The 18578-nt window shown below is 52.5% G+C and overlaps 2 protein-coding genes across 12 annotated transcripts in view; one reads left to right on the forward strand and one right to left on the reverse strand.

Moving 5' to 3' along the window:
• The window catches only part of TCOF1 (treacle ribosome biogenesis factor 1), a 42398-nt gene extending 39335 nt beyond the window's left edge, over positions 1-3063 (forward strand). For 9 of the 10 annotated variants that reach the window (XM_034960788.3, XM_034960792.2, XM_034960786.3 and 6 more), the window contains 3 exons: positions 1121-1218; positions 1789-1837; positions 2578-3063. In XM_034960788.3, the coding sequence (XP_034816679.2) occupies positions 1121-1218; positions 1789-1815 (125 nt within the window). In that variant the 3' untranslated portion in view covers positions 1816-1837; positions 2578-3063. The remainder of the gene's footprint in view (positions 1-1120; positions 1219-1788; positions 1838-2577) is intronic. The other variant, XM_034960787.3, reaches the window with a different exon arrangement.
• Positions 3064-4397: 1334 nt separating this feature from the next.
• On the reverse strand, positions 4398-15672 carry CD74 (CD74 molecule). 2 transcript variants are annotated; one of them, XM_003829020.5, is made up of 9 exons: positions 15366-15652; positions 9908-10080; positions 9637-9716; positions 9015-9077; positions 7837-7932; positions 7432-7519; positions 5877-6068; positions 5322-5384; positions 4398-5009 (listed from the first exon to the last, which is right to left on the reverse strand). In XM_003829020.5, the coding sequence occupies exons 1-9, from the start codon at positions 15488-15490 to the stop codon at positions 4999-5001; spliced, it is 891 nt and encodes a 296-aa protein (XP_003829068.1). In that variant the 5' UTR covers positions 15491-15652; the 3' UTR covers positions 4398-4998. The 2 variants fall into 2 exon arrangements, with proteins under 2 accessions (XP_003829068.1, XP_003829067.1); XM_003829019.4 differs by lacking the exon at positions 5877-6068 and having other exon boundaries at positions 15366-15672.
• Between the last annotated feature and the right edge of the window lie 2906 nt (positions 15673-18578).

Below are 18578 nucleotides of genomic sequence, written 5' to 3' on the forward strand. Positions count from 1 at the left end.
AACTCGATTCCAGAGCACTTGAGCCAGCACTGCCAGGAATGCTCCAGAAGGACGAGGAGTCATGTCCTCTTTCCCCAAGCCCAGTGCAGCAGATCTTGGAGGAACCTGCTTCTCCAGCCAGCTCCTGGGTGCAGAATGGACCAGGAACCAGACTGTCAGAATCCTCATCCCAAACCCTATCTTCTCTCTAGACCTCAGTCTTCCCTCCATAGTAACACTGGCCCTTTACTGAGTGCTGTTCTAGACTCCGCATGCAGCAGGACCTCATTTAGGTAGAAATGAGGCTCAGCAGGTAGAAAACTGCAGCTCAGAGAAGTAGAGATGCTGTTCAGGGCCACAGAGTTTTGCTAGGTGGAGCCAGAGTCAAACCTAGGCAGCACTCTCGAGCATCGCCCTGGACGGTGGGTTGCCAGTGATGCCCGAAGAGCCAGCTCGTTCTGGAACAAAAGTCGGGCACCCTCAGAGCAGGACTTGCAGCCCCTTGGTGCTCAGAACTGTGCTAGATTTCCATTTACAGTAGGGATAGATAGTGTCCATTTAAAATAAATTTGCGGGAGTTTTAAAAAGTGAGTTGAGCTAAAGAAAAATGGTAGTCATCCAGGTGGTCCATGGATGGGACAGAAATCATGAGCTGGCCTCCAGGGGGCAGGTGAACTGGCCCTGCTGGGTGATCACCACAGCTGCCAGCCTGTTTTATTTTTATTTCTTGAGACAGGGTCTTGCTCTGTCACCCAGGCTGGAGTTCAGTGTCAGGAACGCAGCTCACTGCAGCCTCAGCCTCCCAAGCTCAAGCGATCCTCTTGCTTCAGCCCCCCAAATAGCTGGGACCACAGGCGTGCACCACCATCCCCAGCTAATTTTTGTATTTTTTGTAGAGACAGGTCTCACTATGTTGCCCAAGCTGGTCTTGAACTCCTGGGCTTAAGCAATCCGCCCGCCTCAGCCTCCGAAAGTGCTGGGATTGCAGGAATGAACCTCCACGCCCCGCCCTGCTGGCCTGTTGTGATGGCTCCTGGTGGTGTGGGGAAAGCTGGGAGCCCTGCCCTGTGCACCTCCCAACATTGACCCCAGCACTTAGGATTACCATCTGTTGTTCAGGAACTTTACTTTCTTCCCTTAGGAAAAAAAGACAAAGAAAAAAAAGAAAAGAAGAAGAAAGCAAAAAAGGCCTCAACCAAAGATTCTGAGTCACCGTCCCAGAAGAAAAAGAAGAAAAAGGTAGAGAGTTCCTGGGGTGTCTCAGGCCAGAAAACAGACCCAAACCCAAGCCCCCTCCTACACACCCAGACCTGGTTCCTGCCCCCTTCCCATTTTCGGGGCCCAGTGGGGGGCGTCAGGGGTTGTGACACACCAGGGAAGAGGCTGGCAGGGCATGTTCCCTGAGCACATGGAAGCCGTAGAAGTGGCCTGCCGGAGGTAGAAGGGTGTTGGGGAAGGAAGGAGAGACTCCCCCCAGCACAGGGAAACCAGGTAGACTGTGGCAGGTTTCCAGGTGAAAGGAAACGTTGCCTGGGCTGCGTGTGCCCCGGCTGGCAGGCTAGCCTTGAACAACAGCTGTCCTCACGGCCCGGGGCCTTAGCACCTCAGACACAGATGAAGTTCTCACCTTGGCCAGCAGGGCCTCAGCTGTATTTAGGAGAGCTGAACATCTGTTTGCCTCTGCCCTTGGAGGTCCCTGCAGACCCAGTGTCTGTTCTAGAGGAATTCACTAGTCCTCAGGAGGTGGGGGCAGCAGTGGGTGGGGAAAAGCTGCAGGTCTGAGAGCCTCTCGTACTTCCCTCCTCACAGAAGAAGACAGCAGAGCAGACTGTATGACGAGCACCAGCACCAGGCACAGGTACACTTCCCAATCATTCCTGAGCATTCAGGGTGGGAGGACAGCTCTGGTGTCCCCTGTGGTCCCAGAGAGCCAGGCAGACCTGATAGATGGGCTCTAAGGGGAAAGGAGGCTGGGGAAAGAGGTTCTGTTGCCAAGGGTCCATGGGGCCAGTGGGGTGACATCAGGAGCTGGCACTGCAGCATCAGAAGGATCCCGAACAGTAATGGCAGTGGTGACACCGAGTGCACTCTGGGTGCAGGGGTTGTGCATGCTTTAGGGGGTGTGCCCTGGGATGGAGCCTGTTTGTAGGTGAGGTCGGATACAGCTTGGTTCCTCCTTCAATTGTGAGCAGTTCATTTTCCTCATGATCCTGTAACTTGGGGGCATTTTCTTTTGGGAAGGACGATGGTTTACTCAAGATGAGCTATCGTCATGGATCTGTGCTTCCTTATGGAGGACAGGCCCTGCCAAGTGGTGGTGACAGTTAGCTGCTCCACCTGGCTCTGCTGGCCCTGTGGTCACCCAGCCTCCTGTAAATGGGGGTGATGCAGAGCCCGCCTCCTGGGCCAGTGGTGAGGCTTATGTGAAGCTAAACTAAACACTAAAGGACTCAGCCCAGTTCCCAGAACATTCCAAGTGCTAAAAAATGTCCACTGTGGTTAATGCCTCCCCCCTGCATTGGAGATGCCAGATTTCATTTTCCTTGCAGGGGAAAAGGGTCAGGAAATTTGACATCTGCATGTGTTTCCTTCCCCCAGGGATTTCCTAGCCGAGCAGTGGCCATCCCCATGCCTCTGACCTCCACCGACCTCTGCCCACCATGGGTTGGAACTAAACTGTTACCTTCCCTCGCTCCACAGAAGAAGACAGCCAGCTGCAGGGGTCCCTGTGCTGGCCAAGCCAGTGAGCCTGTGGGGAGGCTGGTCCAAGGAGAAAGTGGACCAGCTCCCATGACCTCACCCCACTCCCCCAACACGGGACGCTTCATATAGATGTGTACAGTATATGTATTTTTTTAAGTGACCTCCTCTCCTTCCACAGACCCCACATGCCCAAAGGCCTCGGGACTTCCCACCACCTTGCTCCACAGATCCAGCTAGGCCTGACCTGTGCCTCATCCCATGCCGCTCGGTCTCTGGCTGATCCCGAGGCTTTGTCTTCCTCTCGTCAGTTCTTTTGGTTGTGTTTTTTGTTTTTTTTTAATAACTCAAAAAAAAAATAAAAGACTTGGAGGAAGGGTGCAAGCTCCCAGTGCATCTGGGGCACATGTTTCTTGGAAGGGACTGTCTCGCCGACACTCGGGATTCCTTCTTGCCTGCGTGTTGAGGCTATGGGTGACTGTGGTTAGTGGGACAGGCAGTGAGCAGTGAAGTGCCTGAGTGCCGAATTGGTGGGGAAGGCTTCCTGGATGAGGTGGCATCTAAACTAAAGGATGGTCATGGTTGATTTCCTGTTGCCAGAGTAAGTCATGTAAATACCCAAAGACAAGAAATGGAAGGGGCTGAGAATCCTCGAGTTAGGCCTCGAGCTAGGGGCAGGCTCCCTGGAGGTGCCTGGTGAACAGCTGTGGCAGGCACAGCAGGTCTAGGAAAATCGGAAGTGAGTTGCCCCTCACATCAAGCTCACCATGGTTCTGTGGTGGTGAGGGCAAGAAGTGGATGAACATGAAAGACAGGATGATGTCTTGGGTGTGGACTGAGGGAGGGGAGGGGTAGCAAAGGAGGTGGTCTGCTGCTCCAGCCTGGAAATGCAGAAGCCCACTTCCCTGGGCCCAGAGCGATGTGGAACACCAGGGGTCCTGGAGATGTCTCCAGAGCTTTTAGCCTCATGCTGGAAACAGCTAGAGGCAGTGCAGAAAAGGAATGCATGGCTGGAGGTGTCGGAGACCCAGGTTGGCATCCAGCTGCACCCTTGACTCGGGGCCCGGGGCCAGACCCTCCACCATCTGGCCTCTCTCCTCTCAAGCATGTTGCTCTAGAACAGAACTACAGAGTAGTGTCCTCATTGGGCCTTGTTGACCCACAGCAAGACTTTAAACTTAAAAATGGGGTGATTTCACTGCAGTTCTTGATTTCTGGCTCCTCTTAAAAAGATAACATCTGGCAACGGGGGCTGTGCTTCCTCCTGGCAGCAACCAGATAGAGCTGAGTAGCAGTCAGCCCCTTAGGTAAGGCATGGGCACCCAGTTCTCCACCGTCCCCTACTTCCTGTCCATCCTGACACGGCGGCCCTATGTCGGTTGCCATCTGTCATCACATTCACACTGTTCTTAGTATAGAAATGAAATTGGGGACATAGGAAAATGAAAGCTGTACCAAGAAGAGCTTGTGCTTAAACTAGGCAAGAGCCTATTTCTTTTTGGAAGTAGAGTGTTCGTGTGTGTTAAACATGTAATCAAGTATGTCTGTGTCCAAAGACTACAGGCCCCCCCACCTCCCCAGGCCTGCCTGGCCCCGCAGGCATCTCTGTGGGTTACTTGGGCTGCGTTCTCCCACCTCAGTGACTGGATTTAGCGTCTTTAGTTACCTCTTTAGGATAAATGAACTAGATCTCAACAGAGGAGCCAGGAGCCAGAGTGTTCTAATTACTACCTTTTATTCTAATGTGAACCATGGCCCTGAGAGCTGATAACAAGCTTGGCTGAGCAGAGGGAACTAGGGGTCGGCAGAAAGGATTATGGGTGGAAAATCTTGGCTCTTCCTTGGGGAGTGATGCTGGGGAAAGGGAAGAGAGTGGCTCAGCCTGCAGGTAAATAGGCTAGAAAATCCAAGGCCAAAGGCCAGAGGGGAGAGGACAGTCAGCCTGTTCAGCCTGGGGTCTGGGTGTAGGGTTATCTGTTCTCCCTGTGCCTTCCCATCTCGTCCATGAGCCTAGATATTGGAGCCTCGTGTTGGAGGCTGCTGTGATGTCAGGAACGGGGATCTGTCTAGCTTTTGGCCACCTCCTGGGACCTCACGCCCCTGTTGACAGATGGAGCTTGGGCAGCAGGGCCTTGCTGCATTGTTATCTGCTGTTCCGACTTGGTTTGTCTTGTCCAAGGGTGACAAAAGAGCCAGGCACCAGGGTCTCATGGGATGAGGTACAGGGTGGGAGATGGGGGAGGGGCTGGGGGCTGAAGGGAGCAAGAAAGCTGTAGCTGTGCGGGGCCAGCAGGATGTTGAAGACCGCCTCTGCTGCTCTCACATGGGGACTGGAGAGAGAAGCAGCAGGTTGAGGTTGGGGTCACCCATTTGTTGTCCCTGCCCCTTTCTAACATCCTGGACCTGCAGAGCAGTTAAGGACTGTCCACCCTCCCCTGCCCCCTGCTCAGGTCCAATAATGACCATCATGGATTTGTGTAACTCCCCACAGCCCCCCAACCCTGTTCCTTCATCTGTGAAATGGACATCCCAGGAATGTTGGAGAGTGGCCCAGCGTCACACTCCTTCACCTGCCCACAAAGGAGCTGGCCCTGCTGGGGATGAGCTGCTGGTGACCAGATGCCCTTCTGCAAGGCCCTTACCTGGGCCCAGATCCTGCTTGGTCACACCCAGCCCAGAAGATGGGTCCTCCAGTTCCAGTGACTCTGCAAAGGAGCAGCAAGTCCATTTGTCACTTGAAGTGCAGCCTACCTGACCCAAGATGCCTGAGGGCAGTGCTTCCCACCTAGCCGCAGGCTTAGTGCCTGGGAAAGAAGGTACCCAGGGAAGGACAGCTGCAAGCAGCAACAAAGAGGTGTAATGGGGGCTCCAGTGAGAAGGGGGTGATGAGATGGGTGGGTCTGTAGGACTCCTGGATGCTAGAGGATGGCGCATGGATGGATGAAATTCACAGATGAAAGGACTGACGGATAAGTGAACAAATAGATGAGTGGATGTAAGAGGAGAGATGATAAATGGACAAATAGGAATGCACAGGTGGGTGGATGGATAAAGGGCTGGACGCATGACTACATCACTGCCCCCAGGAGCTGCCATCCCAGGTGTCCTGGTCCCATGTGCTTCAGAGGGGACCTCTTGCCCCTCAACCTTCCTAGTCCTTCCTGGTCCTCTGACACTGGCACAGTGCCACTGCTTACCACTGCAGTTATGGTGCCCGCGGCTTCTGGTGTTGGGGACCTCCGTGCCGTTGGGGAAGACACACCAGCAGTAGCCGATGCTCCCATAGCACTGGAGTGGCAGATAGTTGCCGTTCTCATCGCACTTGGGCCTGAATGAACCCGGGTGGACAGCAGGGATGTGGCTGACCTCTTCCTGGCACTTGGTCAGTACTGAAGCGACAGGCATGATGAGGACACAGTGAGTGAGTGAGCTCTGAACCAGGGTCTGAGCAGAGCTAAAGACCCACACACCACTGCTGTGGGCTTAATGCCTTCTTCCCAAGTGGCTTTACTCACTCCAGCCATCACACGGATGGGAAAACTGAGGCCTAGACCAGCAAGGTCTGAGATCAAAAAGGAAGTGAATGGCCATGTGTCCAATTCACCTCAGAAGTTGATGGTTTCTTCTGACACTCAAAGCCCATTACAGTTTTGGGCCAGGCACAGTGGCTCATGCCTGTAATCTTAGCACTTTGGGAGGCCGAGGTGGGCGGATCACTTGAGGTCAGGAGTTCAAGACCAGCCTGGCCAACATGGTGAAACCCCGTCTCTACTAAAAATACAAAAATTAGCTGGGCGTGGTGGCACATGCCTGTAATCCCAGCTACTCGGAAGGCCGAGGCAGGAGAATTGCTTGAACCCGGGAGGCTGAGGTTGCAGTGAGCTGAGATCGCACCACTGCACTCCAGCCTGGGCGACAGAGCCAGACTGTATCTCAAAAACAAACAAACAAACAAAAAGCACCATTACAGTTTGGAATTGCACTTGCGATTCTGATTCTAGAGAAAAGCAATGGGCACCTTGGTAAGTCTAAGCTTCCTGTTACTGGGAGTTCTCAAATAGAAATGGGGGTTACCGTTTGTTGGTCTTAGAGGGGTTTAAGCATCAGCTAGGAGTTGGAGATAGCATGTAAAGTGCCTTCTATGAATCTGATGCAGAAACTGAGGCCCCAGGCAGGGTGGCCCTTTGACCTTCTACTTCAGGACCCTGAATCCCAGAGGGAAGGAGACTTGTCCAAAGTTACATAGCAAATTAGAGACAGCACCGGGATAGAAACAGCACTCTGTCTTTGGGTCTAAAAACATCCTAGTCTGCATTGTCCATGAGGTGGGAAACGCCCAAGGCTCTCTTGGCAGCAGCTGTGACCTTGGCGCCCTCACTGGATTGCGGGCAGCGCTGGGGCAAGGTCATTACAAGGATTCCTTTCTGCAGTGTTTCGGGCAGGTTCTACCCCAGGCACCCTGTGCTGTACCATCCTCTATGAGAGAGGTCACCTGTACCCTGTGGTGACAGGCCTCTGTGGGCCCTTAGGAACCCTTAGACAAGATGGGGGTGGGTCAGGGGAGGGGGACAGCCAAACCAAGAAGGAACAGACAGGAGAGAGAGAGAGAAGTGAGAAAGAAGTGAGAGCTGAGAGGATGGGAGATTCCGCGGTGCTGGGACCAGGGAGTGCTGGAGGCCCTGGCCTCAGCAGCTCCAGGAGAGCCCCGAGGGTCCAGAAGCCCTGGCACGCTAAAGCTCCCACTCCCTGTACCTTTCGGTGGAGCCTCAGTGGGCTTTTGCTCCAAGGAGTGCCTGCTCATTTCAAACAGGAGCCAATGGTGCATCCAGCTCTCGAAGACCTAATACGGATAGAGGTGGAGGTCAGGTTCGATGGCCACCACCAAGCCCCTACACTGCCTGGCTTTGCCCCTGGGGACAGAAACATGCAGGGCCAAATAGGGCCCCAACACCCGGGTCCAGCTGCAGCCTGGTTCCCTCTTAAAGACCCATGGGGCTGAACCCCACATACTCTGCAGCATCCAGGTTTTGGAAGTGCTGGTAAACCCCTTCAGCTTCCTGAGAATGGCTTCCCCAGCCCACCCTCACCCCACCTCTCCTAGCCCTGCCCTAGACACCAGAGGAAAGAGAGAGTTCCCATGCAGGGAAACCTGCTGACCTTCCAGTCTATGGTCTCCATGGTGTTCTTAAGGTGTCTCAGGTTCTCCGGGAAGCTCCCCTTCAGTGGCGGGTACACCTTCAGGGGGTCAGCATTCTACAGGGTAGCAGGGCAGGAAGGATGGTTCAAGAAGAGCTCCCTGGCAGGCAGTGTGAAATGTGTAGCCCACGTTCCCTTGGTCTTCCATTCTGAGGAATGGACCAGAGCTGCACCAAGCCTAAACCCTGGACTTCAGCCATGATGGGAGGGGAGGGGAGGGTACGGGTAAGGGTAGTCCAGCTGTTCAGCTACAAGACTGCAGCGTTGCGAGTCGAGTTCCAGATTCCAGGCCAGCTCTACCAACAAGCCCCAGTGTCCTCCCTGTGGATGGCTGCTCAGCTTTCAGGTCTCACCTGCTCCAGCAGGTGAGGACCCAACCTTGACTGTCCCCAGCTAGGTTGAGTCCTCTGCCTCTTTCTTTCTTCACAAAGCCCCCTGCACTTCTGTCATCACCTGGTCACTTGTCTGTCTCCCACACTAGCCTGGGATCCCCATGGCTTCAGGAGCTGGGTCCAATTGCTCCCCATTGTGGGCCCAGAGCCTTGCACAGTGCTGGCATAGGACAGACACGCAGTACAAATTTGGGGAGAAAAAAAGGGTGTCTTGAGCAAGTCACTTCCAAACTTTGAGCCTCAGTTTCTTTTTTTATTTTTATTTTATTTTATTTTTTGAAATGGAGTCTCACTCTGTCACCCAGGCTGGAGTGCAGTGGCGTGATGATCTCGGCTCACTGCAACCTCCACTTCCCGGGTTAAAGCGATTCTCCTGCCTCATCCTCCTGAGTAGCTGGGATTACAGGTGACTGCCACCACATCCGGCTAATTTTTGTATTTTTAGTAGAGACTTTCACTATGTTGGCCAGGCTGGTCTCGAACTCCTGGCCTCAGGTGATCTGCCCGCCTAGGCCTCCCAAAGTGCTGAGATTACAGGCATGAGCCACTGCACCCAGCCGAGCCTGTTTATCTCAAAAATGCAGAGGCCAGACTACATATAACATTTAAGGGTCACCCTTGTATTCAGTAATCCAGAGAGCACATGTTGAAAGTCTGCCATGAGCCAGGTATACAGGCCTTGGAGCTTGGCCCGGCCAGGGTCCTGGGTGGGCAGGCAGGGCCACCCAGCTAGCTCCCTGCACTCACCTGGAGCAGGTGCATCACATGGTCCTCTGTCATGTTGCCATACTTGGTGGCATTCTGCATGGGCTGTGGGAGGAAGTAACAGAAGGTTACCAGAGCTGGTCCCTGGAGCAGGGGGTATGGAGCAGGAGCCAGTTGCTGGGATCTAGGTAAGAGACTGGAATCCCAGGCACTTGGTCAATGGTTCCATCTCTGCCACCTCCAAACATGAGAGCTCGAGCAAGTCACTTTAGCTTCCTGCCTCAATGTCCTCATTGGTCAAACTGGCATAAGCTTTCCTGCCCAGGGTTTTGTCCACAGCACAGTATTGTGAATATAAATATTGTCAATGCATGATAGCAAGGTCTTTGAGAATGGGAGAGGACAGTGAGATGCTATAGGAAATGAGAAGCACTTTGTAAACTGTAGAGGGCTGAGCCTTCCTCCCAGGGATGGCACCAAGAGACTCTTCACCTGTGCCCTCCACACCTGGGGAGCCCGATTCTTCCTGAGGCAGGCACTGTCCCTCCCGCAGCAGTCAGGACCCCTCCCCAGCTGGGCTCTCCTCCCTGCCCCTCCCCTTGGCACTGTCCTCCATCCAGACGGGATAACCTTGCTCCTCCCACCACCCTGGGGCTGTCCTTACCCCCTGGGGCAGGGCTCCCATGGGCAGCGCCTGCATCAGCAGCGGGGTGGCCATGCGCATCTTGCTCACAGGCTTGGGAGCTGTGGGGACAGGAACGAGGGTAAGTGTGGCCCCGGTGCCCAGGGAGGGGGGTATCAGACCCAGATGAGGAAGGGCTGGAATTCCAAACCGGAGGGAGAGGACAGTGGGCCCAGCTGGGTGCAGGGATGCGGGTCTCTGAGTTGAGGGATGGTGGGAGGTGGGGGGTATCAGGATGTAGGGGTGCACGCACGCTTGGGAAGCTTCATGCGCAGGTTCTCCAGCTGCAGGTTCTGGGAGGTGACTGTCAGTTTGTCCAGCCGGCCCTGCTGCTGGTACAGGAAGTAGGCGGTGGTGGCCTGGCCAGCCAGGAGCAGAGTCACCAGGATGGAAAAGCCTGTGTACAGGGCTCCGCGGCTGCACTTGCTGTGGGAGGTGGGGAGGATAGGTCAGAGGAGGATCCACAGTGGTGGCTGCCCCAAGGGCTGGCTAGGAATGGGGAAATGTATACCCCCATCTCCATTAGACCCCTAAGCCACCCCTAACAAACAATGCACTTGAAGCACAAACAGTAAGCTGGCTATGGAAACGCAGCTTGAAGACCTCGCCCCACCCCTCCTTCCAACCATCGATGTGCCTGAAGTCCTCCCTGGCAGAGACCCTGCAGCTGCCACGGGCCTGAGTTGAACAGAGAAGAGCAAAGAGGCATGCTCTTTGTCCTCTCTGGACCTTAGGGTCCTGCCTGTGCAATGAGGGGTTGAGGTGGGGGGGTCTTCCCAGGCTCCCTTTGCCGTGCGGATCTCCTGAGGATCAGGGCTGCCCTCAAGGGGAACAGGTTTGGTTTTTGTTTTGTTTTGTTTTTTGAGACAGAGTCTTGCTCTGTCGCCCAGGCTGGAGTGCAGTGGCGCGATCTCGGCTCACTGCAACCTCCACCTCCTGGGTTCACGCCATTCTCCTCCCTCAGCCTCTCCGAGTAGCTGGGACTACAGGCACCTGCCACCATGCCTGGCTAATTATTTTGTATTTTTGATAGAGACGGGGTTTCACCGTGGTCTCGATCTCCTGATCTCGTGATCCACCCACCTCAGCCTCCCAAAGTGCTGGGATTACAAGAGTGAGTCACCGCGCCCAGGCTTTTGTTTTGTTTTTTTTTCTGCTGGCAGGATCAACCAGGTATGTTATTTTTTTTAATTGACAAAACCAAAAAAAATTGTATGTGCTTACCAAGTAAGGGGAAGAGGGTTTTCACCCCTCTGCCCAACCTCCCACCCTCACAGTGAAATCAGATTTAAGGAGAAAAGGTAAGGAAGTGGGACCGGGACAGCAGAAAATGTAGCCCACCTGGGAAGAAGTGGGGCCTGGCCATTTTAGGAGTGGGCTGGGGGAGGCTTGGACAATGTCAGGCTGAAGCAGGGCCAGGCACCACCCACTCTGGGGCCATCCTCTGCCCAGGCTCTCCATGTCTTTGAGCATGTCCCTGCCAATCTCTGTGCCTCTGTTCCCTCATTTGTCACATAGGTGACCCCACCTCTGCGATTCTAGAATTTGGTGGGTTTCTTCTTTTAAGCAAGATCTCACTGCAAGCGCCAAAGTATTTCAAATGGTAATATCCACCCTGCAGGGGGTAGGCAGGAGTATAGGTGCCTGAGCCTGTGTGGCCTGGATGAATTTCTCATGCTCCCTGGACTCACCATCCAGACCCTCGGACCTCAGCAAGCCTTTGTATCTGTGGGACTTGGATGCGATTGGGGGGTGCATGCATATGTTACAATACAGGGGATGTAAGGATCCTGCCCCTACACCCCGGGAGTTTCTGATCTGTTCTTTGACGACCCCAGGGGTGGGACTACTAAGACCCTAGTCCAGGTGTTGCCAATGTGAAGGTATTGGGAGGTGATCGGGCCACAAGGCCTTCTCCCTCACGAATGGGATTAGGTGCCCTGTAAGAGGGCTTGATGGAAGGAGTTGGTTCTCTCTTGCCCTTCTGCCTTCCACCATATGAGGACACATCAAGGAAGCCCCTCACCAGGCTGGGTGTGGTGACTCACGCCTGTAATTCCAGCACTTTGGGAGGCCGAGGCAGGTGGATCACTTGAGGCCAGGAGTTCGAGACCAGTCTGGCCAACATGGCGAAACCCCGTCTCTACAAAAAATACAAAAAACTTAGCCGGGCGTGGTGGCGTGCACCTCTAGTCCCAGCTACTTGGGAGGCTGAGGTGGGAGAATCACTTGAATCCGGGAGGCGGAGGTTGCAGTGAGCCGAGATCATGTCACTGCACTCCAGCCTGGGTGACAGAAGGAGACTGTCTCAGAAAAAAAAAGAAAGAAAGCTAGGCCGGGCGCGGTGGCTCACACCTGTAATCCCAGCACTTTAGGAAGCCAAGACAGGTAGATCACCTGAGGTCAGGAGTTCGAGACCAGCCTGGCCAACGTGGTGAAACCCTGTCTCTACTAAAAATGCAAAAATTAGCCGGACATGGTGCCGAGCACCTGTAATCCCAGCTACTCGGGAGGCTGAGGCAGGAGAATCACTTGAACCTGGAAGGTGGAGGTTGCAGTGAGCTGAGATCATGCCATTGCACTCCAGCCTGGGCAACAGAGTGAGGCTCCATCTCAAAAAAAAAAGAAAAAATTAGCCGGGCGTAATGGTGGGCACCTGTAGTCCCAGCTACTCAGGCGGCTGAGGCAGGAGAATCACTTGAACCTGGGAGGCAGAGGTTGCCGTGAGCCAAGATCACACCACTGCATTCCATCCTGGGGGATAGAGTGAGACTCTGTCTCAAAAAACATAACAAAACAAAACAAAAAAAGAAAGCCCCCCAGAACTGTGAGAAATAAATTTCTGGGTGTTTTTTTGTTTGTTTGTTTGTTTGTATATTACGCAGTCTGTGGTATTCTGTTAAAGCGGCACAAAATGGACTAAAACAGACCCATTGGGAACTGCAAGGATGAGGCTGCACCCTGCCTACTCCAGCAACCAGCAAGGATAGTTTAGGACGCTCCAGGAGTCCCTTGTGCCTGGTAACTCATGACATCACAGACTGGCTCATTCTCATTGGCTTGCTGTGTGCCAGTCTGTGCTTTCTGGGATAAGACCCAGCCCAAGGGAGAGTTATTCAGGAAGGAAACAGCAAAAACCCGACGGGGGGAGGGGGGGGGCGGGGGGGATGTGGGGAGACCAGACAGGAAGGGAAAACAAATTCTACTTCTTGGCCTTCTCAAGGAACAGGGGTGGCCTGGCCTGTGTTCAGGCTCTCCAGCCTCATCCTCCACCTGTTCAGTGCTTCTGCAACCCCACACCCAATTCTAGCCCCAGCTCTACCTCCCACACATGACATGGGACAGTACCTTCCCCTGTCTGCACCACAGTTCCTCAGGAGGCCTAAGAACCTAGAGATTCACCCTGAAGACGAGACCACATAACCTAGATTGGAATCCTGGCTCTGGAGTCGGTTAGTTCTGGGACCATCTAAGTTGATTAACCCTCTGTGTGAGTAAAATCGGGTAAAACATCTGCTCCAAGGGCTGTTACATTAAATAAGATGATGAGGGTAAAGCTCTTGGCTCCACACCTAGCACATTGTTAGCACTCTATAAATAAATTACACTCAGTGCAATTCTCAGGGGAGTTCGTAGTTAAGTTTAGCATCTGCTTTTCTTCCTCTTTATGCATCTTGAACGCCTGTCCCCTGGTTCTGGTAGAGTGCCAACTCTTGTCACCCCCCTCTTTATTTCCTCATTTACACTACCTTCTTCTGCAATTAAAAAAAAAAAAAAAAAAAAAGCCAAAGTCAGGAGCCAACCAGAGCTAGCAGGAATCGTGACACAGATGTTGCCAGGCAGAAGCATTCACAAAAGCCTCCAAAACAGGCTCCAGTCTGGAATGGCCTAAGCACACATGGCCAGCTTTAGAAGCAGTAACTGAATAAAGGGAAAACTAGACAAGGATTAGACAAGGGGACATGCACTCTGAACACTGAGCCCACCTGGGTCTGTAGATCACTGAGTGGTCTGAGCTCAGAGGGGTCTCACCTCCCCTTCCCACAAAATGCACCTCTGAAAGGGGGCCAAATGGTGGAGTGAGCTAACACTTTGATGTCAGACTAGTCCTGGTTCAAATTCTGCCTCCAACCACTCACTAGCTATGATTACTTGGGTAAGTCACTTACCAATATGACCTCAATTTCCTCTTCTGTAAAAAGGGACAACAAAAGTACCTGATTCATAGGGTGACTGTAAGAATTAAAATTGAGTTTAGCCTTTACGTATGTAAATAATCACAGTACTAACTAACAGTGGCTGAGGCCTGGTGACAGGTACACAGTGGATGAGAACTATTATGGCTATTATATTATTACTGAGACTCAGGGAGAGGCAGTGATTTATCCAAGGTCACGCGTGGCCTAGACCTGAATCCATTCCTCACAAAACAGTCTCCCTCCTTGCCATGGGATTCCCTGGGGTTTTCACAGGCCACAGCTCTAATGGTCTGCAGCAGGTTACCTTGTTCCCCAGAACATAGCTTGTCATAACATCTCTGCAGGGCTCTCCCAAACCCCTTTCTGCCTGGCAACAGCTGACATCACACCTAGCTGTAAGTCCCTGTAGATCGCAAATTACTTTTTGGAGACTGGGGGTAGCAGGGGCATTGGGGTAATAGCCTTCTAGCCCTTTTTGAGGGAAACACATGGGTGAGGCTATTTTGGGGCTGGGAAGTGGGGGCCTGGGGTCCCCTGGATGGCTGTGCTGGCCTCTGGCTGCAAGGGAGAGGGGCACAGGCAAGGACATGACCCCCGTCAACCCTGAGCCCCCTCCAGAAATTTAACCAGAGCCTGTCCCTCCTTTCTTGCCTGCCCCCAACATCTCACAATCCCTCCTGTGATGGCAGACGTCTCCATCTACTCTACAGACACCTGCAACTATCATTCCCTTGATCCGTGGTAATTAGGAGAGAACTCCTCTGTGAAGAACTGCTTCTACCATCCTCTTTTAGAAACTCTTTCTCCACTGGGATCTTCAACATTTTCAAAATCTGGTGCAAGGTCTTTATTTATTTATTTATTTATTTTGAGACAGAGTGTCACTGTGTCACCCAGGGTGGGGTACAGTTCCACAATCTTGGCTCACTGCAACCTCTGCCTCCCAGGTTGAAGTGATTCTCATGTCTCAACCTCCCAAGTAGGTGGGATTACAGGTGTACACCACCACATCTGGCTAATTTTTGTATTTTTAGTAGAGATGGGGTTTCAACATGTTGGCCAGGCTGGTCTCGAACTCCTGCCCTCAGCTGATCTGCCCGCCTCAGCCTCCCAAAGTGCTGGGATTACAGGCGGGAGCCACCAGGCACAGCCTGTTCCAAGGCCTCTAACCTAGCATTCACAGCCCAGCTTTAGTGGGGTCTCAAAGCCCCTGCATAGCATGTGAAACTCTAGGGAAAGAACCCATGCTCTCTTCTGCTTTTCAGAAGGAGGGGGTGTGATGCAAGGAAAGTTACAAACTCCTGCTCTTAAAGGAACCCCCTCATTTGACAAGAGAGGGAGCCGGAGCCCAGAGCAGGCCAAAGACTTGCTCAAAATCACCCAAAAAGTCAATGTTAGAGTCAGAGCCTGAATCCCTCTTTCCTGTGACTCCTGGCCAGTGCTTCTTCCCAGCACATGCGCACGGCTCTGCAGTCCAGGATCGGTGTGCCCTTTCCTGGTGCTCACACATACCTCTCCGGGGCCCCAGGGCGCCGGCCCAGCATGGGCAGTTGCTCATTGTTGGAGATAAGGTCGCGCTGGTCATCCATGACTGGCTTCTGATCTTCCCGACAGCTCCTGCTTCTCCGCCTGTGCATCTGGGACCCTGACCCCCTGGCTCACCTCTTAAAGTCGGTGCTGGAGAGGAATCTGATTCGTCCACAGAAGGCCACTCCGCCCACTTGGCAGATGTGGAAGTGAAAGCTACAAAGGCTGGAAATACCCCACTTTGGTGAAGCTGCCTTTTGCGGGGCAGGATGTGGGGCGGGGGGGCTCCCCAGGCAGGTAGAAAGGCCAGCACGATCCCATTGGCTGCCCAGGGCCCTCATCACTTGTTTCTGGGCAGGCCTTTGGATTCATAAGGCTCTTTGAATGTTTCAAGAAACAGGCAAATGTCCACTCCCTAGACAGGAAAGCACTTTGAAACAGAAGACACCTTTGTTTGTCTCCCCTTCTCATCCACAGATGAGTGGGTGCAGAAAGGGGCTGTGCACCCTCGGTGAGCTCAGACAAGTCCTCTTCTCTGGCCTCCGTTATGTCGTCTCAAACACGCAGGAGGAAGTTTGGACGACGTGCAGGGGTGAAAACATTTCTTTTCTTTCCCTGTTTAGGTTCTTAGTTGACACGCTCCCCTGGAAACAAAAGTCAACTTAACAAAAGAAAAATCAGCCAAAGTTGATTAACACATGCTGTACCCATTATGCAGTAGAGGCCTCAGTTGAGAAGTATTTCTCTCTCAAGGCAGTGGCTTAGGGGCCTTGCTTAAATAGTATTTTAACAAAGAGCCGTAAGTCCCATAGAGTGACAGGACAGAGAAGAGGATATCTTCAGGGTTCCAAAGGGCTGGAAATGTGGGAAGGTGAATGTATGGGAAGAGTCAAGTCTGATCCAGGATCCTCTGAGCTCTGCTTCTGAGCTGATCAAGACAGAGAGAAGGGGCAGAGGGTGCCCCTGGGTTTTAACCTTTTACCTTTAACTAAAATCTGCAGGTTTTTAGAGAGGAATATTTTGATTTCCTTCAAACCTAAGAGTCCATGGTTTTAAGGCTCTGGCACTCAGACTTGCCTCCACTTACCAAGCCCTCCTTCGTGCCAGGCACGTTGTCCATGCTTTGTTTCCTGTGATCTTTACGGAGGCCCTTTGAGGAGTGTTTTATCATCTCCATTTACAGATAGGGACACAGGGGCTCTTGTCCAGGATCACACCTCCAGAAAGTAGTAGCGCCTGCATTTTTAACCACTCTACCCCTCTGCCTCCTTGTGTGGTTCAGATCCAGGAGAATGGGGGCCTGTGCTGGGAGGGAAGAGGACAGCCTGGGAAAGGGTGCCTGGGAGGATGGGACTGTGTTGGCAAGGCTCCTGTGCTGTGACATAGTGAAAAACGTCTCTGGTCTCTGTCCCTGGTTCCTGACACAAGGACCACTGAGAACCAAAGAATCTCCAGAGTAAGCCTGGGTGTGGTGGCTCAGACCTGTAATTCCAGCACTTTGGGAGGCTGAGGCGGGAGGATCAGTTGAGGTCAGGAGTTCGAGACTTGCCTGGCCAACATGGTGAAACCCTGTCTCTACAAAAAATTTAAAAATTAGCCAGGCATGGTGGCACACGCCTGTAATCCCAGCTACTTGGGAGGCTGAGGCAGGGGAATTGCTTGAACCCAGGAGGCAGAGGCTGCAGTGAGCCAAGAACGCACCACTGCACTCCAGCCTGGGTGACAGAGCAAGACTCTGTCTAAAAAAAAAAAAACAAGAAAAAAAAGAAAAAAAGACCAGGCACGGTGGCTCACGCCTGTAATCCCAGCACTTTGGGAGGTCGAGGCGGGTGTATCATGAGGTCAGGAGTTTGAGACAAGCCTGACCAACATAGTGAAACCCCGCTACTAAAAACACAAAAATTAGCCAGACATGTTGACGTGTGCCTGTAATCGCAGCTACTCGAGAGGCTGAGGCAGGAAAATCGCTTGAACCCTGGAGGCGGAGGTGCGAGATCGCGCCACTGCACTTCAGCCTGCGCAACAGAGCGAGACTCCATCTCAAAAAAAAAGTATCTCCAGAGTGAGGAGAATGTCTTTTTTTATATATTCAGGAAATGCTGGTGGCTGAAAGCCCCTAGAGAGCTTCAGATGGAGGCTGGGTGCCATGTGAGGAGAGGGTCGGGACTTTCAGACCTCACCCCCACCCGCCCCACCCCGACTTCCAGAGAGGAGAGAGGGGTTGGAGGTTGAGTTCAATCAGTGATTTAACCAACCATGTCTACATAATGGAACTTGCATAAAAATCCCAAACAACTAGGTTTGGAGAGCTTTCGAGTAGACGAACACATCCATGTGCCAGGAGGGTGGTGCACCCCAACTCCACAAGGACAGGGACAGAGGCTGCTGTGTTCAGGACCCCTCCCACATGCCGTACGCTATGGACCTCTTCATCAGCTGCTCATCTGTATCCTTTATAATAAACTGGTAATAGTAAGTAAAGTGCTTCTCAGTTCTGTGGGCCATTGTAGCCATTTGTCAAGTATGAAGAGGGAGTCGTGGGAACTCCCAATTTGCAGCCAAGTCATCAGAAGTACTGGAGTCCCGGGACTTAGGATTGGCATCTGAAGTGGATGAGTCTTGTCTGACTGAGCCTCAACCTATGGGTTCAGATGCTAACCCCAGGTAGATAGTGTCTGAACAGAATTGAATTGTAGGATGCCCAGTTGGTGTCCAGAGAGTTAGAACATTTGTTGTTGGTGTAGAAAAAATCCACACATTTGGTGTCAGAAGTGCTGTAAGTGTAAAAAAACAAGTTTCCTTTTATATACCATATTTGTTTTATTAATCTTTATGTATTGTGTGTGCTTTACAATTTGCATTAATAATTTTTTTTAAAAATAAATTTAGACTTGTGGTTCGAAGGTTCAATGAGTTTTGGATTTCAAGAGTCAAATGAGATAGTACATGTATTTTGGGAGGAGAGCGAAGAGCAGACATGGCCTTTGATGTGGCCAGACCTGAGTTCAAATCCCAAGTCAGAAACATCCTAGGCATGTGAGTCCCTGAACCAGTCCCTCAACCTTTCTTTTTTTTTTTTTTTTTTTTTGAGACAGAGTCTTGCTCTGTTGCCCAGGCTGGAGTGCAGTGGCACGATCTCGGCTCACTGCAAGCTCCGCCTCCCAGGTTCATGCCATTCTCCTGCCTCAGCCTCCCAAG

The sequence above is a fragment of the Pan paniscus genome, chromosome 4 (genome assembly GCF_029289425.2).
Source record: "Pan paniscus chromosome 4, NHGRI_mPanPan1-v2.0_pri, whole genome shotgun sequence".
Lineage (NCBI taxonomy): Eukaryota > Metazoa > Chordata > Mammalia > Primates > Hominidae > Pan > Pan paniscus.